At 37.3% G+C, this 27,151-nt stretch overlaps 1 protein-coding gene across 9 annotated transcripts in view; it reads right to left on the bottom strand.

Annotated features, from left to right (window-relative positions):
• The window catches only part of TRIP12 (thyroid hormone receptor interactor 12), a 70,990-nt gene that overhangs the window by 13,427 nt on the left and 30,412 nt on the right, over positions 1-27,151 (bottom strand). For 6 of the 9 annotated variants that reach the window (XM_062005249.1, XM_062005257.1, XM_062005254.1 and 3 more), the window contains 27 exons: positions 26,035-26,831; positions 18,923-19,028; positions 18,173-18,309; positions 17,336-17,419; positions 15,894-15,989; positions 14,811-14,959; positions 14,534-14,569; positions 14,350-14,445; positions 13,884-13,976; positions 13,571-13,732; positions 11,947-12,015; positions 11,654-11,819; positions 10,813-10,930; positions 10,515-10,671; positions 10,053-10,206; positions 9,310-9,538; positions 8,503-8,621; positions 7,727-7,934; positions 6,558-6,658; positions 6,266-6,440; positions 5,784-5,925; positions 4,667-4,858; positions 3,825-3,976; positions 1,844-2,016; positions 1,336-1,409; positions 1,026-1,225; positions 174-301 (listed from right to left, as the gene is read on the bottom strand). In XM_062005249.1, the coding sequence (XP_061861233.1) occupies positions 174-301; positions 1,026-1,225; positions 1,336-1,409; positions 1,844-2,016; positions 3,825-3,976; positions 4,667-4,858; positions 5,784-5,925; positions 6,266-6,440; positions 6,558-6,658; positions 7,727-7,934; positions 8,503-8,621; positions 9,310-9,538; positions 10,053-10,206; positions 10,515-10,671; positions 10,813-10,930; positions 11,654-11,819; positions 11,947-12,015; positions 13,571-13,732; positions 13,884-13,976; positions 14,350-14,445; positions 14,534-14,569; positions 14,811-14,959; positions 15,894-15,989; positions 17,336-17,419; positions 18,173-18,309; positions 18,923-19,028; positions 26,035-26,831 (4,313 nt within the window). The remainder of the gene's footprint in view (positions 1-173; positions 302-1,025; positions 1,226-1,335; positions 1,410-1,843; positions 2,017-3,824; positions 3,977-4,666; positions 4,859-5,783; positions 5,926-6,265; positions 6,441-6,557; positions 6,659-7,726; positions 7,935-8,502; positions 8,622-9,309; positions 9,539-10,052; positions 10,207-10,514; positions 10,672-10,812; positions 10,931-11,653; positions 11,820-11,946; positions 12,016-13,570; positions 13,733-13,883; positions 13,977-14,349; positions 14,446-14,533; positions 14,570-14,810; positions 14,960-15,893; positions 15,990-17,335; positions 17,420-18,172; positions 18,310-18,922; positions 19,029-26,034; positions 26,832-27,151) is intronic. The other 3 variants (XM_062005255.1, XM_062005258.1, XM_062005256.1) reach the window with 2 other exon arrangements.

Here is a 27,151-nt window from a genome sequence, read left to right as displayed (position 1 = left end):
TTGCCCTTGTTAAATTTCATTACATTTCTCCCTATCCAATTCACCAGCCTTTCCAGGTCTGATACTATGCCTGCTTTACAAGAAACACTATGGTGTCTCTTAAACACTCTTCCTTCCCTATACTTTCCAAAATTTTACAAGTCTAACCTATTTTAACAAGGCAATACACTCACCATGCCACAATTCATCATGCTTTTTAGAATTTCTAGGGGAAGTTTTTGTAGGAGCAGTTTGTGCTCTTCCTCTTTTACCACCAACACAATCCTTGTTACCATCTTCATCCTCTCGCACAGGTTTGTACCTATGAAGTAATTAAAAATTAAAGCCACATTTGTAAAATACTACCTTACATGGATACAAAAGCAGTTATAAAAGTACTAGTTCTTCGATAACCAGAGTTTTACTTGAGTCACAGTTACAAGCAGAAAGGCAAGAACACTTGGATATAACCCAGCTTTTGAAGCTAGGCACTCAGAATCAAAGTGCACCGTAGAAGAGAAAAAAAAAATGGAATCCCTCTGGTTCAATGAACTGGAAGGCAACAAGCAGAAAGGACAGACAAAAAAAAAAAAAAAAATCAAAAAACCAAAGGACTTTGGGATTATTTGTTTTGGATGACATATTAAAATATTAGAAAATACACTGCTGAATGTTGAAGTGCTTCACACAGTCATAGGTCAATAATGCTCTTGCAAGAGAATACATATACCTGTACAGTAACCAATTATAAGAACCAGTATATAGTTGACCATTACTGTTGTTTGTGATTGGTTACCTAGCACTAAGATCTCCCTCCATAGAACAAGTGTCATTTAAGATCTCTCACTTCTTCATCAGCTTTCCTCACAATCTAAAAAAGTAGCTAACAGAGAATTCCTACCGCCATTTAAGTCTCTCGGTCACATCAGGAAATCCAGCACTTGAGAGTAGGGGGGGTGAAGAAACAGCTACATGCCAAATTTTATTTATGAGTACAAATCCAGGAAACTGAACAACTTGTCCCCAGATTTCCCTAGACAACTCACCAAATGGTATGTGTTTTTGTCCAAATCCCAGCTCTTCCTAAAGGGTTACTTTCATCATCTGTAGACTCCCTCTCCTCCTCAGCTTGCAAACTGTACTGCCTAACTGCTTGATACACAGTCATATTGTATGGCAGCAAGTGATCTCCAATGTAGAACTGAAGTCTGTGTCTCACATTCCCTGAATTCAAGAATTGAGCAGCCTGAACAAAACAGAACAAAAAAAAATCCCACAGAATTCAGAAAACTTGTTGCTAACTTTAAGTCTCTCCCCATGCTGCTCCCTCCCCTAAACCCCCAAGTAAAAGCTTACCAAAGATTCATCTATTTCTTCATCTGATCCATCATCATCACTATCCTCATCATCTTCTCTAACTCTTCCATAACCTGAGACAACAAAGAAAAGACATCTTATTTGTTCTTAAACAAAATGTAGCAATGCTTTTGTACTCAGACTTTTATAAATGACACTATTCATAATTGCTCCAAAATAATATATCAGTTCAAGTAAGATTCAGATGAGTGAGAATACATTTCAGTATCTACATCTGGTATCAGAAAATGCTGAGTTATAGCTATTTGACAGTCAATCATACTAGACTTCTGCTAGTATTCAGACTGAACTGTTAACAAGAAAAAGTCTGTTCCACAAACAGGAAGATTCTCTGTAGCCTTAATCTCTTCCCCTGTGAGCATGATGCATTTATAGGTACCTCCCACTTGTTCTCACTATAATCCTCACAGAATTTACAGACTCTACACTTCTGAATACAGTGACTATCCCAAGAAGCAAAACACATGAGCCTGGATAATATATATACCTCTAACTACAAGATATCTTTCAATGGCTTGCACCAAAGCCAGAGGATCAATCTTCACAGGTCCACCTTTCCACTGTTTGACATTAGCACAGTCCGGATGTCTTTGCAGTTGGCATTTTAATTGATGTGTATTGAAGAACTTTAAAGCTTGGGATCCTCTGTTAAGAGAAAAACTCAAAATAATTTGTGAAAAAAGTTGCTACACGAAGAATCTCATAACCTTAATGACATATTTAAAAATGCATTAAAATACGCATTTATAAAATGCATTTACACATGTAATTGTTCAAAGTAGAATTTCTCAGCCTATTTCTCTAAAAAGAACCTATTAAGATTTGGATGAATAGATGAAAAAATTTATTTTACAATAACACCAGAAACGAGGTTGGATAAAATCCCATTTCCACTGGAAGATATGAGGATTAAGAGAAAGTCCACTCTGAGGTCTGATTACAATATGACCAGACCATCTTTGAGGTCTGAAGTCATTCAGCAGTCAACTGATGCCAATAAGACTTTAGAGTTGTGTTCACCTGCAGTACAATAACAATCAGAATCCAGTTGAAAATGCAAGTATCCATTTATGTTTTGTTCTTTAATAAGGACCAAAAGAGACAACCTGAAAGCTCCTCTGTTCTTCCTTTCCAAGCATAATTCATGAACATGTTTTATGTCCCTAACCTATTAATAGTCAAGGTTGCCATTTTTATACACAAACCTTTTACCTTGAGTTGCTTCTATTTCCAGGTGCTAGTGAACACTACCAAATCTTGATGCCTTAAAAACTTCGTTGACATAATCCACAGTAAGACTCATAGTTAAGCAAAGTTGCAGTACTCTGACTTTCTAGGGTTCGTTTTCCATCAAAAATAATAGTACTTCACTCCTATGATTATTAGCATCTTAAATTTTTGCAGTTTTCCCACTTTTTACAGAAAGAATGCATACTAGGAAGTGTTGTAAGACTACAGAACACATACTATTCACAAAAGCTGATGTGAAAACCAGTAATTCCCTCAAGTATTAGAAACCTGTGTATGCATTCATTTCCACAGACTTCTAAGTTCAACAAAAATTAAGAACTGAATTTTAATAGAAGTTAGATGAATGCTACACTGTGAGGCTCCAATACACCTATTAAAATGGATATTGTCTCCATTAGACTATGGAATAACTTTGTCGACAAAGTTACACTATCTTGCTACCTGAGACACGGATGATTTCTGGCATTTCATACTGGAATGGTTTCTAAAAATTCATTTTTAATGCTCCACCCTTTCCAATTTCAATGTAGTCACAAGAATATCTTAAAACATAATTGAGCTTTTAGCCAGTACCATAAAATCCTATCTAAACTTATATGCAACTGATACTGATACAGACTTACTAACTATAGTGTACTAAATACTGTTGGTTTGTTAAATTACAGAAAAGAAATGGTAGAAATAGATCTTAATGAATTTAAGTGACTAAACACAAACAACAAGTTGGATTCCAAATTTAATCTATCTTAAGCCACAGGGCAGGTCTAGTTACTTTAAATTATGTTGGCAGTCAACAGTTATTACTCAATCTATTATCATACTAGAGAACAGGACTTTCCTATATTACAGCACTAAACTTCATTATTCAAACTTTCAACTGTTAATTACTTCACTGAAACAATACCAGTGTCTCAGCTATAAACAGAATATTTCTTTCCAGTGTTTGTTATAAGAAGACAAGGAATACATTTGAATTTTTCAAACTTAGATTGAGGGTGAATGTGTAATTTTAAATGCAGTCTAAGTGAAAGGAGTTTCAAGATGGTAAGCAAACATTTGCTTAAATACTCAATATTCCACTGAATAAAAACACCAACTGTTGCTTTTGTCTTTAATATGGTCAGAAGTTTCCATTACCTCTTGGAACTTCTAGCATTAAAACAAGTTTGGGAACACAAAAGCTTCAACAAAGCTGTTACCTGAGCATTAATCCTTACCTGCTCCCTGTTCCATTCCCACTAGGGAAGTCATGCACTTTAACAGGAAACTGTTCCATCTGACTGAGGCAATTGTTCATTTTATGGACTAATGCCAATAAAGGTGCATTTTCTAATGGCTCTAATCTTCCAAGGGGTTCTTCTCCAGGAAGCTGAAATACATTCCTGTCTTTCAGTTATGTGCTTAAATCAATTCAACTTAAATAACTTACATCACAAGTTGTTTTTAAAAAAAAGATAAGAATCACTGCTCTCACTTAAAGTGGTAGCAGCATCAGGATGACTACATGGCAACAAGCTTATGAAAGATCCGTTTCAGAAAACGCACTTGGCTCTCCTGTTTTCAGTTCAATAGCCCTACGGATTTTAAGCATTTCTCCTTAACCATGAGCAATAAGCTTCATGGAAGCTGTAGTTACCTACCTTCTCTCTTCCAATTTAAATTTCTTCCTTCAAAAACAGGACAGTCTAGTTCACTGTAGCATTTAGGACTGAAGAGCACAAGTGCTAAGATGACTAACCAAACTCTTTAGATTCTGTGATTCTTCTAAGTCGGGAACAAGGTTTTAAGTTGTTCAAGAGTCAGATAATTCATCAGTCTAAGTTTTTACCACTGCTGTGTGAAATTATCCGTAACTAGAGAGTATTCTAAAAAGTCTGACCTGTAAAGATGTAGAACCATGTGGAGGCTGCAGTATTGTACACCTTACGCATACATAAAACATTCCTTCTGTACCCTATCTTTAAGACAAGGTCATTGTTGAATCTCTCAGGTGGTCAGATAAGTACAATTAGAAAGAAAGACAACTAAGAAAAACAAAAAAATAAACAAGAAAACTTACTGGAGAAGAAAAAAATACATGAAGAAATCTTTTCAATCTGATATCTCTGCTTACAGCATCTTTCTCACTTTTAGATGTCAAATAAAGCAGCAGTTGTTTAACAAACCCACTATGCTGGATTTCAAATGAGGAGACGTCAGACTCCGAGACAATGCTACGGATTTCTACAAGGCACTCTGTTCCACCATCCACCTGAAAAATATGAAGGTAGTATTTCACTACCCAGGTATAAAGAAATGCCCAGCTCAAAAAAATACTGGTTTTCCACCTACTTCATGAAACTCCAAAGGGGAAAGAGACAGTCTGGAACGTATAGTAACTCAATACAAGCAATGACAGGGCATTCCAAGGATAAGGAAGTAACTTGCCTGTTCAAGGGAAGCGTTACTGGCAACACCTACATTTTTTCCCCATTTTGAGAGACATGCCAGGTACTATTTGTCTCTCTCTCAATATTAAGATGAGCTCCAAACAGAAGAGTTAAAAAACAACCACGTCATACCCAAAAAAATCCACCCAAAACTCAGATTGGTAACTACTGTACATGACGTGTGGGAGAGAGGAAGAGGGAAGTTTCATACTTTAATGACAGCTTAGATCAAAGTACAGAACTCAGCTATTTAGCTCCTTTGAAAGTTACAGGTTTAGACCATTAATTTAGGATCACAAGTGTCTGAGAAGCAAAACGCAATTTCTTGAGATAGTGTAGTATATTCAACCCCATCTGTATTTCTTCTATCCTTTCAACAAAATGCTACTTAACTCTTGCCCTCTCTCCACCCTGAAAGTTCTTCTTATATACCTGTAGAAGGGATTGACTTCATAAACTGTATTCTAACTGTATCATTTTACAATTTGAGAAAGACAAGGAAAAAAAAAAATCAATGTCATTGTTAATACTATTCATTTATCATAAATAGCTTGAATGCCAACTAAAAAACCACGAGCACCTGAGTAAACCATTGCCAGGTCAATATTTCATTGTCATTTAAGGTTTTAAAAATTATGCTTAAAATATTGGCCACAGTGCCTAAAATGGTTAGCTTTCATCTTGCTTTCTTCTGAACACACTATTCCTACTCCCACCCTCATTCCAACTAAATTTGCCATTTCTAACCTGGAGGTTGAGTTGTTCAGTTGCAGTGCAAAGTCTCTGTAATACATTTAGTGCAGGATTACTTCCATCCATGTTTTCAGAACTAAAGTAACGTTCTACAAATTTATGGGCTTGCTCCTTAATCCAGCCCTTAATTTTTTCTCTGTAAGGAAGCACACAAAAGGCATTCAGCCACACATAGCATTTGCATAATCCACAAGTAAACGTAGCCAGAGCATCATTTTACCCATGTTGAACAGCAGACAAACACTCTTCCATCTTACTCCAACACAGTAATGATCTAGTCTCTACAGGTTACTTCTTGCACCATTATTCCCAATCCTCCACTTTCTCTCCAACATGCTACTTCAAACGACTAAGAGGTCATTTTCTTCCATTTAGTTTCTTGATGCTTCTTCCATAGTTAATTTAACAGAGTTCTTTTGTAGCTGCACCTTCGAAGTCAACACTATATTACAAGTAACTGCATTTTTTGTGTGTACCTGTTATTGGAAATTGTATCCTTGGAAGCAGCCCTTGCAAGACCACTTACTCCTGCTGTTCGTGCTGGTTCAATATTATTACTGTTTGACTGTGTGCTTAATCTTCCCCATGTCTTAGGATTTAAACTTGCCAAGAAAGATGATTTAGGAGATTGCGTAGTTGTAGGGCTTTTAGCTGGAGAAAGCAAAGACAAAATTAACAGGCTTATTATATCTAGCACTTCTGATAGCTTATAAGCTTACTTTGAAAACACAAAAGGAGGTGGAGTATCACATTTAAAGAACCATTTACCTTGATTGTCTACTTTGTCATCATCTCTTGGAGGAGAGTATTTTGGTCTCCTTGGCCCTCGTTTTGGCAGTCTTTTTCTCTTTAGAACATCACTGAGTCGTCTGTCCAAATTTAAAAAAGGGAACATTTCCATTCACCATATGCACATTCATCAGTTTAAGATGCACCTTCCAGTTATTTCCTCAAGAATCAATGAAGTACCATTCCATAACAAAGAAGGCACAAGGGAAGAATCAGCTCCAAGAAGGGGCCTTAACTCCACTTTAATTGGAAGGACAAAGTAACTACTCCATTCAGAAACGGTTGTGCTTTCTGTCACCCTTCTACTATGAGCAGCCAAATACAGCCAGAAGTGCCACTACATAAAGAGTCCCCATAATTTTTATGGGTTGGTTTGTGTTACTATCCAGTTATTTGAATATACTTTAAAAGAATCACACCCACAAATCTCTACTTAAATACCTAGAGAACCTGGATATTTTACCTGTCTCTCCTATTTGGGCTCAGAAACCACTTTTTCAACAACTTAAGAAGTTTCTACTCACCAAGCCCTACACTTCCCAAACTGACATATTTGAAATTCCAGTTTAAACTGAGTTTCCTTATTATGTCTATACACTGAGATAAATACTTGATCTTTAAAATAAAGGCAACCTGTCTAACACTAAAACTATTTTAATTCTACGAGTGCTCAAAATGGCTGCATTTCAACAAAAGAACTTACAGATGACTGACTTTTTCCTCCTATCTCCAACAGAAACGAGTTGTGTACCATAGCTATCCTATCTCTGAAAGAACAACTTTGTCCTCAAGAGTTACATGAGGCTACAGCTGTTGCTCTTGGCATTCTCCAGCCTCTTCCCAAACAGTAGATTGCTTCTTATCATTATTACATTGTAACTATCAGGTCACTACTTCAGGGGTTTTTTAAAAAAAAAAAAAAGATACAATGAATAAAAACTATCCATTAATGCTTTAATGCCATTTCAGATCCTTAGAAGACAATAACACAGCAAAATATAGTTGACACTGTAAGCAGCCATATCAGCCAAGACTTAAAACACCACAAAACCACCCTCTAAAAAAAGAAACTCACAAAACAAAACAAAAAAAAACCCCCACAAACACACCCCAATGGATTGTTTACTCACAGCAGAAAGTGCACTTACCCCTGTGGGCTCAGGTCCAAAGAATCCTCCCGGCTGTGTTGCAAGCTAGGGGATCCCAAATCTGCAGCTGCATTACTAGCAGCAGTGGCTGTTCCAGTACTTATTGTTGTAGTGGTACCCAGCGTTCCCGATCCGTTAGTGCATACTTTTGGCGGGCTTGTTAGCAAAGCCTCAGATTCCGCTAAGTTTTTCACTTGGTGCATCACCCCTTTGCAAAACAAGAAATCTTTGTTTGGTGGGTCTAGTTGGATGGGGGGAGGCAGGGTAGGGCAGGGTAACATCAGGGACAAAAATCTGTTACTTCAGCTTGACTATGGCAGCATTGACTCACCCCACCTGTCAATACTAAGTAAGTTTTTAAAGCATCTTAATCCTCACTTCAAAAAGTTAACCTACATAGTTCAAGGAGTAATAAAAGAAGTGACAGCAGCATCAGCAGTAGCTAAAGAAGCCAAAAACGCCCAGTGCATTAGAATGAAGACTTTCCGCCAAAGACTCATCAGTTTTGTCCTGTAAGACTACCCATGTAATTGCAGCAAGCCATCTTTGGCCTAAATAGATTCACTCACTCTAGTAAGCCTGTACAAACTTGTTTCAGGCTCAGACTCACATGAGGATAGCTTGCATGGGCTTCGTATATTCTATTCAAGAACAACATCAACTTTTTAACAGCTTGTGGGAGGTGGAGTACAGGAATAAAAAACACAGAATCTCCACACACAAGCTTTTAACTTACTAAAGGAGATCAAGAAAAAAAGAAAGCAAGCAACATTTACCTTCTCTTCTGAAGTAAACACTAAAAATGTCAGGTAACTTCTGCATTAAAATCTCCGCCATCTGCAGGGCTCCAACTACTATCTTAAGGTCTTGACTCGACAGCATGGAGGCAATGTGACTAAAACAGATTTATCAGAATTAGACATCTTATTTTCCACTGGCTTTTTTTAAAAGAAAAAAGACACACTAAAACCAAACCATCTTGCATACATAGTACTGGAAAATGAAAGTAAACGAGTTTCATTGTGCTTCTGTAAAAGCTATAAATAGAAGGACTGGAAAGAGTCTTCCTCCTGCATAAATCACATCTACCAAGTTTTAACATGTGACTACAAGGAAGAAAACTCTAAGAACATGGTGTTGTGGAATTTGGTAATACCTTTGAAAAACTAGTCAGTTTATTTTCTAATTGCATCCTAACTTTATAGTATAACATATATGAGAAGTTTCATGAATAGAACTTACCAGTCGAATGCCATGAGAGTCTGTTATTGTTCACATGGTATTACCTCAAAAGTCATCTTGTCCTCAGAAAAGTTTATAGGCAAGTTTTAGAAAGATCAAGAAAACAGTAAATGCCATACAGGTAATCTAAGTTTCTAAGAAAAACACCTAGAATTGGCACCTACTGCAAAATCTAAGATGTAAAAAACTCCTGAAGAGATGGCAAATTCAGCTTTTGGTCATTAAATAAATTTTAATTAAAAGTAAAATTTTCCCCTGAAAAAAAGTGATTCAAAAAGTAATTAGAAGTTTGAGTTGTAAGCTCAAAATTAAGTCTCATGCAGAATGGTTAATCAACTCACCTTGAAACAGCATGGTTTTTCAGCACATCCTTCAGAAGTTCAGCATCAGCAAAATAAATTATCCTAAGAATTGCTCTAAGGCACTTGTGTCTAACAGCAGGTCCAGCTGAAGAACTATACACTTCATAAAGAACACCAAACAAAGTTTTGATAAAGGATTTTGCCAGTTCTGGGTCCTCTTTCATTAGTTGTGCTCGAGCATCGTCCTTCTTTGACTCTGAATGTCCACCTGTAAAAAATTGTGCAAAAAGTCACTGCCTAGTTCTTTACATATCTGCTCTGATGATCACTTTTGTTTGTTAAAGCTGAACTAGTTTAGCTCGAATTGAAAAAATACAATTTAAGAACCTGAAGTTAAACTGATCACAGGACCTATGAGGTACAAAACCCTTTCAAGAAAGCAAATATTCTGTCTTCAGTTTTCTTATATATTTCTGTATGATAGTAAGTAGTCCTCACAGAGACTTTGTTAAATACAAGAGCTGTATGAACAAAACTGTTTCAGAAAATCTCAAGCCAAGAATACCCTCAGTTTCTCCACCACTTAATGCATTTTCAATTCTCAGGAAGACAGTTTACATACTAAAAGATACATTTAAACATTTTCAAGTTCTGAGCAAAGTAGTTTTCATTCTCATAAAATCAGAATAGTTTAATGTTCCACATAAACTATAAGCAGCATATTGGCTAATATATTATTAGCCATAGCTAGAGACACCAGGTGTCTCCTAAGACGGACTTACTAGTGTTTGTATTGGCTAAAGGGTTTGGTTTCCGCTGAATGGCACGTGCTGTTCCAGTATCCTCGTTAATTTGCTGCATAGAGTTAAAATCAATAGTATAGACACGCCCAAGTGTAGACAGGCTTATCTCATCCTCACCAACCTGATGAGCTGCCTAAAAACAAGCAAGAGTATAAAGTTAGGAAAACTCTACAAACAGGAAGCTATCTGAAAGGTGAGGAGAGGGGAAAAACCGTAGGAAAAACCATGAGTGACAGAAGTACAATAATAGCAGCGTTTGTTTACCCATTACTCAACACCAAAATAAAGTAGTATTAAAGGAGGAGATTTGAGGAAACTCATGTGGTTCTTACTCAAAGAATAAGGATGCTATTTTCCAAGTCATAAAGAAAGTACTCAATTCCCTATACATCCACATATATACTTAAAAAACCTCACCACACAAGTGTGTGGAATTACTACCTCTATTATTCGACTATCGATCCTGTTATAGGGATGCCAGAGACCCCTGTCATCTCGCCATTGCCATGTTGCACCATCTGTATTTTGCGCGTTTCCTTTCTTTAGCATAGTATCAACAGCAAAGATTCCCTCTTTTGGCAGGCAAGGCATCAATTCACTGTAAAGAATATCAAAATAATAATTTACTAGAAGTATATAGTACAGTCCAGCTAAGCTGAAAACTGTTTACCTTCATTTTACAGAAGTCAGGGATTTTAATATACCAACCAGACCCAAGACCTAGGTCTGCATCTCTTACCAGATAAGAGAAGTAAGCTCATAAAGTTCTTGAGGACTTCGTGGAACAAGGTCAATTTGTTCTTGACAACTCCCATTTGAGGCTCCACAAAGGAGGAAGTGAAGTGTTTCTGCAATATCTATAAAAATTATTATTTATGACATTGCCTGCATCAGAATACAGACTCCATTTTGTGTTGGACACCACACAGAAGAGACACTGCCCAAAGCCAACAGATAGTAAGACAAAAGTCTTCCCTGAATGTTTTAAGTAACATGCTTGTTCTCAGGTTTTTGGACTGGTTTTGGTTTTTCCCCTTTAAGGGACATTAAGGGAGGATTTATTACTCAATATAGAGAGTACAGAATAAAATGGATAAATATACACAGCACAGAAGAAAACAGGTAAACATACAGAGTAGCTGAAGTGAGAAGTAAAACATCTTGATAGTAAAATAAGAAAAAAGTGAGAACTAAGACAACTACATAATAGTTACTTTCCTTAATGTTTTCCCTTAGAAAAAGCCTTAAACAAAAAAAAAAACCCACACACATTGCATTTCCCTTTCCTAGCAAAGGCTACAAAAAGAATTATTCAACTTGTGTTGGAATAAAATGAAATTTTGCAACTAATACAGACCCAAAATTGGGCAAGCACTCCAGTGACAACAGCAAAGAGGAGGAAAAGGCCCTCCAGAAAAAACCTTTCAACACAATAAACTGAACTTATATTCCAGAGGAGGCACAGTAGAAGAGAGAAATGGAACGTAATACTTGTATAAACCAAGTGCACAGAGTTCCATATGGATTGTAGGCATTAACTTAATTAGGTACTCTAGAATAAGAAAAGATTAAGAACTCACTTTGCTTCATAAGTTGGACTGCAAGTGTAGGGCAATTGGAGCACATTAAGGAAAACATGCGCACCACCATGATGAACATTCCTGAGCTCAGGATAGGAGGTGTCACCACCAAGAGTTGCTGAATATTTGTTAACAAGTCCTTGGAAGCAACCTGCTGGAGCAAGTTCTGCAGGAGGGAACAGCAAAACTGAAAATGTTAGTCCAACTTGGAAAGGTAAGCCCTTATGAGAAACTGAAGGAGCAAAGGAGGAAAACAAAATCTGCTCCCTAGCACAAAACCAAACCAGTCTTACCTCCTCATGCTGAAAGTTGTCTACTAGTCGTGCAAAACAGAGACAAGTGCTTTCAACAGACTTTTTGTCCTATTATAAAAAAATAAGTGTTTGAATTAAAATATTTTAGCTTGTATTAATATTATCCTGTCATTTAAGATATTCATAAAGTATCTTGGAAAAGGTCAGTCGGAATTTAAATTTATTGACACACTCTAAATTGAGCTCCTGATACGGCTGTGCTCCTGCATATTCCCTGGGCAACACCTCACACTTGAAGCACAAATACATTTGAGGATATTTACAGATGAGTAAATGGATCTATAGTATCTCTTTGGATTCTAAAAGGAGGAAACAAGCAGGAAGAAAGCTACAAAGCCAAAGCAATGGGAGATGGGATAAGAAACAGGAGTGAAGGCTACTGTTCTACAGTCTACAGAGTGCTGGATTTTTGTATCACACTTTTGTATCATACAGTGCCATCAAAACAGCAAATGCAAAGACACCAAGATAAAGAATGCTCTATCTAAAAACAGCTCTGGTGAAAAATTCATCGAAACACTCAAAAAATCTGTTGATTTGAACATTTTACTGTAAGAGTGACTGAACACTGAAAGAGGTTGCCTGGACAGATTAGGTTTCCATCCTCAGAGATATTTTTAAAACAATCTGAAAGTTGGCTGGACATGGTCCTGGGCAATCTGCTTTAGTAGACATAAGCAGGGGGTAAGATAGATAATTGAGAGGTCCATTCCAACCCTCAACTATTTATTCAGCGAAGAGCTAACTCAAGATTTTATCCAGAAAAATTACACTTCAAAATTACCTAAAAATCTTACTTCTGTGGGCTGCAGCTTCTCTTCAGAAAGCAAGAGTCAGTACGTGTCCCTCCTACTGCTGCAAAATGGTGCTTCCTGTTTCCAAAGCACCATCTAAAGCTGACATTTAACTTTTAGGAAGCTGCCTCAGATTCAAGGAGTATCTCAGCAAGATGATGGGAAAATTAAGAGTAGTACAACAATATACAAAAATATTACCTGGAAGCTTCTGTTTAGTTGCATTTTTTAAGGAACAAAATAATTTCTCCTTTTTCACCTTTTTACAGGACTCTGCCAACCAAGCAGTATGTCCTAATCTCTTTTGGTGCAACAATCATTCTGAGTGCTTATTTATGAACATAGCAGCATCACAAGACAAGCAACTCTAAAGAGCTCCATGACTTGGGATTTATCACTACAAACTTTAGTGCAAGAGGAGGAATTTTCTTTGCAAAATACTGTAAGCACTTCTACGTGGGACAGAACTTCATAAACGAGTTGGCAAGAAGAAAGGACAATATTACTACTGGGTTTCCTCTTACTGATGGGCAACATGGACTATGAACCCACTATCATGATTTAAAATACCTGATTTATTTCATGTTATGTAACTAATATGGGTGTTGTAAACATTCTGTAAGGGTTCATTAAAAACCAGAAGGTAGATATGTACATTAAAGTATCGTAACTTCACAGTATAGAGACTTTAAGGCAATTATCACATTAAAAAGGCAAATAATACATATTAAAGAGGTAGGCATCTGGAGACAGTTTTGTAGTACTTTCAGGTCAAAATTAAGGCTCTCCATTTTATAATAGCTTCTCACCTGATGGGTTAGCCTTTGTGTAAGCAGTGGCAAAGAGTCTGCTACAAAGTGGAACTCATCAGGTGTTATACTCTGGCAGCAGTTGGCAGCAATAGCTAGTGCATTCCTCTGTGCATTTATACTGAAGAATTCCAGATACAGCAAACAGTCTGCCAATCCACCCTGTAATAAAACAAACATGTTCATTCTCAGTACTGCTAAAAAAAATAAAAACCACAAAAGTCACAGAAACTTAGTGTTTTACTTGGTCTTCACAGAGGATTATCAATATGTAGAAGTGGAAGAGGTAGAAGTGCTTTCTTTTTTTACTTACTGCCTGCAGAATAGCTTTACTATGCCTGCGTGACAACATCTCTAGGGCTGTAAGCGCCTGCTCTGCCACATCAATGCACTGAATAACTTGCAGCTACAAGAAAACAAGAACGTTTGTGGATAAATTTCTACACCAGTTTGTAAAAACAATCTTTATTAACACGGCTTGTGCTAACACACATACATTAATGCAGATGCACTGCTAGCTGTAATCAAGATGAGCTCTATAGCTGTTACAAGCATTACCAGCTCAGGTAACAGTATTTTTGTAATACCACCCAGGCAAAAAGTTCAGTGAATCAGACAGTGCTTTTCAGTAAGGGTGTGGACAACAAGTAAATCTGGTTTTTAAACCTTCTCATATATTACGTATTTTCAGCTATGAAAAAAGCCATTATCTTAACGGTACATCCTAAAACAAAATATAAAAGTCCCCTCGGGTTAGTTTAACACTTGCAATTTTTTACCTTTTCCAAGAAAACCGGGATTGCATCTACCACTACAGCAGATGACCTGGGAAGTGCTTCCATCATATACGTTAAGGCTCGACACGCATGGTTCATCTGTTAAATACACAGATATTTGGGGTTAAGTTCAGATTCTTTATTTTTGCATTTAAAAAAAAAATCTTAAATATTACAAATCACTTACAATGTCAAAGTTGTGCTCCATCTGCAGCAGTGTTATCTATTTTTTAAAAAAAAGAGTATTGTTAGTTTCATAAAGAGTATGTAGATATCAACATAAAACCCGGACACAAATCAGTATTGCAGCTTCTCAGTCACTACCTATTTCTGAGCTATTAAAGAATTAATAGAACCATCAAAATTTAGCAAATCACCTCAAATCCAAATGAGATATATTGATACACACACACACATATGTAAAATTACAAATATATAACACAAATATGAGCTGTCATCTTTACCAAAGCTGGTACAACACTCTTGACTGGAAATCCTCCTAATGTTTCTTCATTTCCCATGACCAACAGCTGGCACATCTCAATCACCGCCTGTAGTTGCTGACTTTCATCAGTGGCTTGGAGACCTTGTAAAAGCTGTTGGGCTTTGGAACCTAAATACCCAGAGAAAGATTAGGAAAGGAATTATTAGAAAACATAAGTGTTCCAGAGAACTGTTAGGTTATAATTCTGCCAGAGTGGAAGACCAGAGATAGCTTGTTTTCCTCTGTATTTGTAGTTTCACTTCCTGAAGAGGAGGATAGGAAAGGGAGGCAAAAAAAAAAAAAAAATCTCACTCTCAGCTGTCTATGCAGTTCAGACTACTCAGCACAGGGAGTCCACCACACTGCTCATCATAGTCATCATGCCACTCCACCTTTATAAAGCAAAGGACTTTTCAGCATAGCTGCCAAATAATATCGCACATGGGAGCACCCATGAGATTCCATCCTCTTCTTGGCAGGCAGTGTAACAACTGCCATTGGCTCTCCTGGGAAGCCAAACAAATTTGGACTACAAGGTACACATCTGACATTGTGCATAATGCACACATGGTGGAACAAGACTAAGGACTCAGGTTCTCACTGACACACTGAAGGAAATTATTTCTATCTGAAACCTAAGACACTTTCAAAACTATAAGCAACATACCACGAAGTCGACATCTATTAATAGTTTTAAGGCTATGTTAAGAAAAAAAAAAAAAGCAGGGTGGGGGGCTTGGAGATGTCTTTTGTTAAGCAGCCCATCATGCAAAAGAAAAAGGAAGAGGTAAAACGGCAAGAACCCTCCCCTCCCCATCTAGAAAGGAATATTAAGATGCCCCAAAAAAAGAAAAGAAATATGGCTAAAACAAATGATTGCTTATAAGACGACAAGCAAGTTAATATTGTTCACAAGTGCTCCAGCACTATCACGATATATGAAACTCCAACATGTCAAATATTAAACTACAAAGCTAATACAAGTATTAGAATCCACTAGGGGCTCAATTCTACTAGTCTGGAAGTGGAAAGAATTAAGTCAAATTAGACAAACTTTGCTTACTAGCTCCACTTCCAATTGTCCTGTGGAAGAGCTGCGACATCCGAGGACCAAGAGGGCCAAACAGGTGAGGAGGAAGACCCCTAGCCTCTAATAGAGCTAAAAGCAAACAGAGGATAACAGCCATTGTCAAAGCTTCTACATATAATTTTTAAAGTTTAAGTTCCGTGATGCTATAATTTAAGATTACCAGAATTTCGATACTTTAAGAAAGAAGAGTTTGGATTAGATGACCGCTGCTACCTTGATGTCTAAAAAACACCAAAAAGATGACCTTTAAAAAACGAGTAACTCATTTTTGTATGCATCAGAGCATTAAGGTCCTTTAAGAACTCACTCACTGAGTTTAGAGTTATTTGACAGAATAAAATCTGGTCTACTAAGTTCATAAAATCCAATAGACCTGATCCTTCAATAGCAGATACACCTGATTGTAACTTCAAATCCAAGTTCAATTACACAAAATAGCTTAAGCTTATATTTGCATTTCCAGGAAGTGAATAACACTATTAATCTGTAAAAATGACATTGTCAAAGATTCACAGTTTTTATTGATGAGTAAGAGATGCAAGAACTCCGCTACATTTTCAGTTTTTCAGTTTTGAACGCTTCTCAGTAGTGTTACTTATGACTAAGTGGGTGATTCTGATTTTTATTGTAGCAACCATGACTACTGCTGATCAATGATAATGATTGATAGTAAAAACCAATTTAGCTGAATATTCCTGAAGCATACCTATGCTTACTGAGGACTCTAAGCAAGTGAACTGGTAGTGACACAGCACTCATTTCCACACCAAATATCCCAATTAACTGAAACCTGTCATTTGCAAGGGAAATAATTATTTCAGAGGTCCTTGCAATTTAGTGGCAAAATCATTAAAACAGTTGGAGTAAGAAAACTGAGCTCATCTGTTTATCCTCACTGGATTTCAAAGACCTGAATCATTTAGCTTAAGCACAAAAGCAAGCATTTGAAGAACATTTACATTTTGTTCGGTCAAAGCTTACAGAAACATAGGCATCAAATGACAAGCACAAAAAAATGTTATCTAGAAGCAGGCAGAGTAACAGTAGGCCTAACCTGGCCTGTCAACTGAAAGTATTCTTGCAAAGACTTATTTTCATATCTGAGCTTACACACTTAATAGGACTAGGTTACAAATTCTCTCTCTTCATCTCCTCCTGAAAACACATCAACAGTAGTGAATTATACATGATGTAAATGAGTAAGGACATTATGGCCCCCCCTCCAGATATTACTTCCAATTCCAGCACCTTTAGTGAATTAAGGATTGTAACTCCATACTTCCAAACACTGTAAGCAAAGCAACAAATTCAGAGTAACAAAATACAGCCTTCCCACTACATATAAAACAAAATTTGAGTAGGTATTTCTAAGCTGAAAACAACAACAAAGGGTAAATTAATAACAACTTCTGTACCTTGTAGTCTTCCCATCTCAGAATCATCTGACTCACTCTCTCCAGATGTTGTCATGCCTACAGCTCCAGCAACAGAACTAGAAGCTAAAGAAAAAACATAAGTTACACAATAAAATAAGTAACAATAAAATAAACAATAAAAAAAATATACGTCTAGATCAGTAAGTTACCTTTCAGATAACATTTACCTGCATCCTTAGTAAATTTATGCTTCTTTTATGCTGCATTTAGTTTCCATTAATTTTGACTTTCTGTACTATTGTAGCTAGCCTTAAGCAGAGAACATCTCAAACTTTCTATAATCCAATGTAATTGCTGGAAAGCTCCTTTGAACTCACTACTGATTAGGACCCAATGATAAAATTAAGTACCATTTAATATGATAGTGAAATTAAGAGTAGTATTTACCTTAGTTACAAATTCACCCAGTACAAACACATGTGCAATTTCAACAGAAAACTCAGAATATTTATGAGTAGCTACAAAAAGCTTTACAGGTAACTGCATGTCCTCTGTATTCTCAAGAGTTTGGTGTCTCTTTGTATCAGCTGAAGTTACATTTAAAAAAAAAAAAAACAGGTAGAAGTCTGCAAACTGAAATCTAGTTGACCGAACATTTTGGAGACTACAAAAAGCATAACTGAACCACATACCAGATACTCAAGAGATCAGATTTAAAGGTAAAGGTCCTCTCACTCAAAAACCTTCCAGAATTATTTATCAGTTGTACCATCTTAAGTAATTTCTCCCCAGAACTTGCTCTCTGTAATTAATTTTTAATATAAAGAATTGGGCATCAGCAATGTTAGAAAAGCCTCTGTTGGAATTCCCTTTTACCTGCAGCTCCCTGGGGAGCCTCATCTGTACGTGCAGCTGAAGAGTTAACACCATCCTGGTTGTTGTCAGGATCAGCCATCTTCTCCTGTCGGCGAGCTTCAGCTGCTCCTCTTTTGCCCAGGCCAGAGCCTCGCCGACTAAAGATCCAGAAAACCAAAGTTTCACACCTCATGAACTAAAAGATTTCATCATATGAGACTATCCAAAAAAACCACACATAAATGTTATGTCCATCACTACCACAAAGTCGCACAAACTAACAGATGTGCCTAAAAACCGGTTTTCAGAAAATGATCCAGTTCTTCTCTACCCAGCCTGTCCTGACCCATGGCAGCTGCTAACAAGCTGAGTCAGCTTAACATACACAATTAAAATAGACTCCTGTGTGGTACCATGAAGTCTTGTTTTTCAAAATACTCATCTGTTGTTTTATTCATGATGGACAGTAGTTTAGCACTCTCTCTGCATTTAGTATCTTTTTAAAGAACACTTCCCTAAGGAAAGATAAAATTTGTGATATAGGCATTAGGTGTGCCTTTCTCTCAATCCGCACAGCTGAGGGACTTATCAAGGGTCTGATGGCAACAAATTTTGTGTTATCCATGACATGAGTGAAAATAATCCCACAGGCCTGAAAAGCTATGGCTACCACTACAAAAGCTAAGAGACAGCGAGGCCAATTTTCATGCACAAAATGACAAGTAGTATCAACCCACCACAGTAATCATGTTTAATTATCTTCATCTTTACCTGGTGCTAGCACAGGAGCCCGTGGTCTTTTGCCGTGTGCTCCGCCGCAAACTGGGGAGCTCAGCAGGTGGTGATTCACTGCGCTTCTTAGTAGATTTTCTTAGACCTATGCAACATGTGGAGAATTGAAAGTAAAACAGTCTTTAGAGATGCAACTGTTGTACAAAGAAATTAAACTTCTGTGTACAGGAAACTTCTATGTAGAACAGTTTCTACATAAGAATCACATATCAGTCCACATCAATTTTTAGTCACCCTACACTGAACAGCTGTATCAGTAAAAGAAAGGTTTACAACTTTACTTTTAGTCATTATTTTAAGTAATGCCAAACTCCAAGTTGTCACCTAGATACCTTTTCCTAACCTCACACCAGAGTTACAGAAATGTTTAAGTCCTTCTCACTAAACAGATACAACCTTGTGGGATAAAAGTTTTACTTCCACATGTTCATGTTCAAAAGAAGATGATGCTTTCGCTTTAGAAAAGAGATGACATTTGAGACAGCAGCAGTGGTTGCATCTTCCCCTCCCCGCCAAGTACTTCTGTGCAGCATGAACCTAACATTCCTCACAAGATGAATCATAATTCTTAGTCATGTTAGTATGGTTTAAGAACAACTGCACATCAAAACTAAGCTCTCCTCCAGGAGTCAAGCACTGCCAGCGCTGATATCCATCATACATATTATTTGTGTTCCTATTTCTACTACATCTCTTCAATCTCTGATTACAATAAGGTCTTCCTTGAGGCAAACAACCAAGCATATCTTCACAGCTTTGCAGAGGAGTTTTGATAATTTTAGAAGTATTTGCACTGTTGGGAGATAGACTCAACTGATATTAACATGCTCTAGGCTATAAAGCCCACCACAGAAGCAGGTAATCTTCCACACACAAAAACCTGTCACAAAATAAACTTTCATATGATGAGCAAGCTTAGTATCAGGTTGAAATATCCTAAAAGAGCTTCCAGACCAGAAGGCTGAAAAGGATTTTTAATTTTTGACACTTGCAAAGCTGGGCCTGATAATTTCATTTCAAATCCATGACCCCAGCTCTAAAATAAACAAACAAAACAAAATTATAAAGAACCCCATTCAATTTATAAAGAACATACAATTTAGGCACACTACTACTGAAACAGATGTAAATTATTTTGAAAAGATGAGAAAACTGGATCATTGCTCCCTCTTCCGGCAATGAAGCAGAAACAAAACATATTTATACATACAGTGTTTTTGAGCATAGTACCTATTAAATTGCCTCCTGTCTATTTCTTTAATCCTAAAACATTCCAGGAATGTTGAGTTGTGGGAGGAAATCTCTATGCAGCTTCTGACTGGACATTTAGCAGAAAAGAGAAAGTGATCTGAACAGCTATTATTGACCTGATTCATAGTCTGTCCTTTCAAATCACATACTATATTTGATCCCGGAACACAATGTCATGTGCATTTAAGTTCCATGGACATGAAGGTTAACCTGGTATTTGTGTATTTCCCATACACCTGGTTTACTTTCTCAGCAAATCTGGCAACCTTAAGGAAAAAAAATGTTTCCGTATTTGACAGCCACCAAGCACTGACCTGTAACAAGGGAGTCACTTGAATTTTCAGATAGTCTGTATATACAGAACAAAACACATAATTTCTTCAAATCTTAAGGAAAGCAGTGGCATTTTTACTATGGATGCTTTCAAAGCAAAAAAGTTGAAGAAATACAACAGAAATATTGTATGTAAACAGGACTGAAGCCACCATGTAAGACCCTTGCTGGGGGGGGTGGAATGTGCAGTGAGAGTATTGTGTTCTCAACAGAAAAAACCCATTTGGCAACAGTTATAGCAGGAATCCGTGTCGCAGCTACCTATGCTTCTCAAGTACTGGAAGTGCACATTACAACAAAAACTCCCCTCATAGCTAGTTAGATTTTACTGCCACTCAGAGTAAGCACTGTATTACTCCACATATTACTCCACTCATACTAGGAACACAAAAGCTCACATTACAGCTACAGAAAAGTAGGCTGCTTGGTACCTATAACAATATGGTGAAATTTTTAAGTGAGAGAGTCTTTTGCTTGACGTTTAGATAAATAAGGTTAATCACCTTAGCATGCCAGAGTTCAATAGAAAAATATACAAACACATTTTAATTCTTCAAGTCCGCATACCACTTACGACTTCAAATCTGTGGGTATTCCTTTTCAAGCAGTCAGACCTAAAAATATATTAAGTAACATCGTATCATGTTAGTGATGTCTCATCAATAGCCTATTACACATCCATGGAAGACTGACTCAACTTCAATCAAGACAGGATTTCTGCCAAGGGCAAAGGCTTCACAGGTAGCTTAACACCTTACTGTTGTTTAAACTATAATACACTCATTTATGTCTTATTGTCCCTGAACCAATCTCAAGATGCACAAAGTACAAACCTCAAACACACTTCCATTAGTACTGACAGTTTGTTAAGCTGAGTTTGCTTAACATTGGTCAGAAACCAGCACAGACACCATGAAGTGGTAGGGCAAGGAAGCTGAAAAATGGATGGTTCTTTTCCATAACAGGCACCAAATTAACTGAGCCATCGCTTTAAACAGAGTTCACTCAATAAGGGTTTTAGACAATACAAAGAGTTACCAGTTACCACTTGGTGGATGACCTGCAGAGAATACCTCACAGCCTGAGCATCCAGAGAAGTTGAGCTCATTTTCTCCTGCTGCTCCAGAAGAATGTTTTATTTGTCAGATCTTTTTGCATGTTTCTCTTCTCACAAGTTTTTACTTCTCTACCTCTGATGTATCTACCAGGCAACACATGAGCTTCCACCTCCCTCTTAATTTTTAAGGCCAAAAAGGAGGTGAAGGCAGACTTCTCCAAAATACAACTGAATGATCTTCCTTTCACTCACAATAACAAAATAAGATCTCCCACTTAACACACTGCCAGCATGGCCTGCCAACTGAGTTAGTCCTGCACTTATAGGAGCCACAGGACACTAACAGCTTCAAGATTTCATTGATAAATAGGACACAACCACCATTCAGAAACTGGATTAGAGATGCCCTCTGACTGTCTGACAAAGGAAAGTACCAGATCAAGAGCTTTCATGGTAATTGGTTTGATTTTCATCTCCAGAAGTTGTTTATTCATCACTACTTCTGTAACATACAGAGCTATGATGATCTGTTTCCAAGAGCTAGTAAAAGTTGAGAGATGAACTTCCAATAAACAAAAAAAATTAGGTTTAAGCAGTAGATGTTCTTCAACTACAGAAGTGTCAGATGTAGACTTGAGATTTAAAGAAGCAGCATAGGTTATACACTGCTTATGCCCTGACTTTCTATTTACAGGCCAACACTCACATTAACGACTAAGAGAAAACAGACCCAAACAGGTTAAACCTGGAACTGAACATCTTAGAAATTAAACAACAAAAAAAAAAAATCTTAAGAACACCTTCCCCTTTAAGTATGTTTACTTGTCAGCAATTTAAGGCATTTTTTCTTGTAAAAAAGAAAAAACAGCCTGAACACAGTTGGGTGACATTCACTTATTTTAAGCCTTCCTATCAACCAAGCCAAAACAAAATCAAACTTACACAGTCTGTAAATTGTAAAGCCCTTTACTTGAAGTTCAGAAATCATCAGCAGAGATTTACTTGTTAATATTTATGTTCAGACTTCAGGTTGGCTTCTGTTTTGGGCTGCTCTCCTCCTCAACCAATGAAAACAGGATAAAAATAGCTGCAGCAGGAGAATACAAGATGACCTCCTGTCACTCTGATACTCAATTATTCCTCTCCCTCAGCATCAATCCAATCTCCAATTCTTGATTATAACTCCCTACAGCTCATTAATGCAAATAAACAAAGTATCTCCACGCGAGTCATTTCCTCCATCTCAAAACCACAACTCTTAAGTTTTTAACAGCAATCACAGAGAGCAGTGTCACACAAACCCAAATAAATAAATTCAGAACTATTTTCAGACAGTTTTCTCCCTCACCTCAGCTGAATATCTCTTGAAGACAGGAGTTCCATAACATTCATGCTCTGTGTTCATTTACGTGGTTTTTCAGCGTCTCCCAATAACCTTTCCAGCTTCCCAAATCTTGAAGTATTACGTAGAGACTTCTCAGGGAGAGTTACCTTAAGGTACCCTGCTCTCAGTCCTGTCCCAGCCATCACTGCCAACTTTTTCCTACTTAAGGGCCAGAAGACACCATACAAAGGGCAGTAGATATTTCCCTAACAATAGGGACATAATTAAGTTTGGTTTTATACTGTTACATAACCAGTGAGATGACCCGAATTGCCACTTTTTAAAAGCCCCTACAAAATAGAGCTTAAAAGGGATGTGAAAATAGTCTAATCAAGAGAACAAAACAAGAAACTTGTGGGGTTCTTTCCACACCATCAAGAAATACATAGCTATAAAAATAGAAGTGAAAATCTAGCCTAGTTTTATTCTTCCAATAAATCCTACAGGTGTTATTCAGTGATGCCACTACTCAGTTACATACTGCTGAGTAGCTGAAGACTCTGAACATCATCTTGGCTTTTAACACATTTCAGTTACACTCATGGATAACTTGACAAGAAACCTTATGGTATTCCTCTTCAATATGTAAAAACTTTCTGAAAAGATGGCAAAGTCTCCACTTCTTGTTCTCTTCAATAGAATAAGCCAGTTCACTACTACTAGGTTTTCCTCACAACTACTACTAATTCTCCTTATACTTCATGACCTGCAATATCCAGAAGTGAATAGCATTGCATTTATATAGATGTGACTGACTGTATGTTAGCCAGAATAATCTCTCCCCTCTTCCCACTTCCTCACCCATCATTTTTCCTGAATACAGAGTTATGTTTCTGTTTCTCTACTTTATCTTCCAGTAATTCTAAGCCCCATTTCAAACTTCAAACATCTGTTTCATATATGCTCCATATGAGCCTACTAAATATTAGCTTTCACTTTCTACACAGTCACTATGATATTCTACATTACTATGATTCTAACAACATATTTCCATGCAGAGGGGTGTACACCTCAGTTTTATCTAGATCACTATTTGCCTTAACGCTTTAGAAAGCTTTAGGGCTGTTAACATTTGTGTAAAAGATCACCTGTTTCTGCTCCCTTATCCTCTAAGAGTACTGCTACGGGGAGGGGGGGGGGGGGGGGGGAGAACCAAACTTAGCCTTTCTTCCTTAAAATGCACCCTGGAGGTTTGCTCTTCTAATGTTTTAGTGATGCTGCATGACAAGTGCTTGAGGTTTTTCAGGACTAAACTAAACATAGTTACTACTGGTTTCCAAGATAACTTCAGTCTGTTATCAGAATTATAATGCACCATTTGAAAGGCTAAGACTATTTGAAAATATAGTTCAACACTGTTGTTCTAGGCTGAGTTCTTACTTTTAGTGACATTCAGTACAATCATTTACTCTCATTAGTGATATTCAATATAACAACCCTTGGAATACATTTCACTGTAAGATGCAATAAAGAGGCATTAGACATGTTACACTTACTAGTATCATCTGTTATTACTTTATTCCCTTAAATTGTGACAACATTTAGAGAAAGTAACTTTAACCTCTACTAAGTCTAGAAAAGTCTTTCACCATACCTTGCAACCCCTACCAATGACTTAAATACACATGCATACCTACAATCCATATCAACTTGGTTTTGTGACATAAATTGGACCAAGACATTCAAGCGTAAGTCTCTTTTTGCAGAAGATGACTTTCAGGTTATAGAAGAGCTAAAGGTATTCAAGCTGGCCTTCTCAGTACATTCTTTGTCAACACAGTTCAGGGTCACATTCTCAATGTTGTTTCTCAAGCTGAAGTTTAAACTTGTAACAGACTACTCTGCCTTCACCTTTTAGTCACTCCCTTGTGGGAGGTATATGATCCCCATTGCTTTTCTTCATTATTAAAAAGTTGCCTGTAGTAAGGACAGACTTGTCTAAAAACTTGTTGGTCAGTCTGATTTTTGCCTAGTACTTACTCATTTTTTGCCCCCTCACTCCATCCTGCATAAATTCAGAGTTTTTACTCTGGCATTCATCATTCAGTAAGTCTTGAGCCAAGGAGCAGGTAGATAAAACCTTACTATAGAGAAAGTAACTCCTCTTCCCTTCTCCAATGTCATTCCTCATCAATTAGGTTAGGTCACTCCAGAATAAATACTTCACTCATGGTTGTTACCCAAATCAGCTCTATTCGGCAAAATTGCAAACTGATTTCTTCCTATATAATCTATATAGATTTAGTTGAACTATCTTCCCACATTAGTTTTAGTTATGACATAGCCCACCTTCAACAGGCTACTTGTCTACATAAAGGAACAACAGTAAGCAAACTTAAGAATGCAACTTCTTAAATCAAGTTTCAGAATATATGTAATATATCACACAGTACATAAAGGCAGAAAAATGCATTTAAAAAAGTCTTTGAGGCAACAGAGATATGAGCAGATCTGCACATAAGCAAGCGGGCGCTCTGCTTGGACACAGCCTATATATCTTAGTGACTATGTCCAAGAAGAGTGTCTGCTATTCAAATTCAGGCCATATTTTCAAGCTCAACTTAACCTTTTAAGTGACTAATGTGCATGCACTAGGTAGACTAGACCTAAGAGACAACTGCTCTTAAAATAACATCAGAGATTCTCAGAGTAAGGAAAAATTAGGAAAGCAGGCGTGAAGAAAAACTTCATATATTATCTACTTGTTTTCCAGCATATGTCATTCCCATTTTGAGACAAAAAGCTTAAGAGAAAAAAATCTGACACAAAGAATATAATCAAGAGATACATGAGAGTATGTCCCCATCACAACATGCAACTATTTTGCATGTATTTTTAAAAATCGATTGGCAAGACAGAAGCAAACTTACAGAACATTGACTGTACTTAAATTATTTACTTCAGCTGTAAATAGTTTCAGTCACAGCTTCCCTTAAAAGTTCAGCAGAACACAGTAAATGTTAATCTCTCCAACAGGATCCCAAAAAGACTGAGAAGAATAGAAATATTTGTTTAGAAGACTTTGTTTTAAAACATACATGCTTAGTCCTCCACAAAAGAACTTACTTGCTAGCTTAGCCTGTAGTCCTGAAGGTCCAGGTTTTGATGTCTCTGACTTGGAAGAGCCTGGTAGAGACAGTTTTGTTTTAGGGAGGCTGACTTTTGGGCTGAATCGGGCAGCCCAGTCAAACTTTGAAGAGCCACCTGTTTTATTCTGTTCTTTGTCCCTGCTACTCCTTCTTGGACTGGGGCTGGATGCAGAACGGGAACGTCTAGCCTTATTCTGGTCCTTTCCTTGTTTCACTCTGGCACCCTGAGGAACAGTAGAAGCAGCAGAGGCAACAGCCGAAGAGGAGGAGGATGTGGAAGCTGAAGAGGAAGAATCAGTGATGGTGCTACACCCAGCTTTGGCTGAGGTCACCGATTTTGAAGCCAGCTTGGAGAGTTTTGCTGACTTCTCTTCAGCGCCAGTTGAGTCAACTGCCGAACCACTCTTTATAGAAGACAGACTCTCTGTCCTTTTCCTTTTCAGACTTCGGGAGCTACCAGCAGCTCCACCCTTTCTGGTGTGAACCTTGCTTGTTGATGGCAATTGTGCAGACTTCACTTGTTCTTGGTCTAAGTGTCTTCTCTTAGATTTTGTATGTGGCTTGTTAGTGTCCAAGGAAGTTTCAGTGTGTTGAAGTGCTTTGGATTTTTTAGCAGAGCTAGGAGAATTGGTCCTCCTGTAATCTGGACTAACACTGCGTTTAACTCCTCGAGAACTGTCTTTCTTAGGCACTTGCCCCGTTTTTTGCTTTTCTGAAGTATTGACTCTCTCTGGATCTTCTTGTGGTGTTGAAACAGCAGATGAACTACAGCCTCTGTAGAAGTAAGCAGGAACATCATTATTGTTGAACTCAGGAAGCCTCATAGTTCCAACAGTTTTGCAAGATAAACGTCAACATTCTCTAACAATAAGAGAAGCCACAGGTACTAAACACTGCTAATTAAGTTCACACTGAAGCGAGAAAAAAAAACACACACATGCTTGCATGAGAACAGTCACTTTGCAAGTTTTTGCTAGCAAGATAACTAAAATAAATTGCAAAATAAAAGCACAGTACACTGTCTTTTTTAAGGAAAAGACATGAGGTAATCTGGATAAATTTAATACGTCAAACAGATTAGAAAGAAACCAAAA

Source organism: Colius striatus, chromosome 12 (assembly GCF_028858725.1).
Source record: "Colius striatus isolate bColStr4 chromosome 12, bColStr4.1.hap1, whole genome shotgun sequence".
NCBI lineage: Eukaryota > Metazoa > Chordata > Aves > Coliiformes > Coliidae > Colius > Colius striatus.
This window is presented reverse-complemented; position numbering and strand designations above follow the sequence as displayed.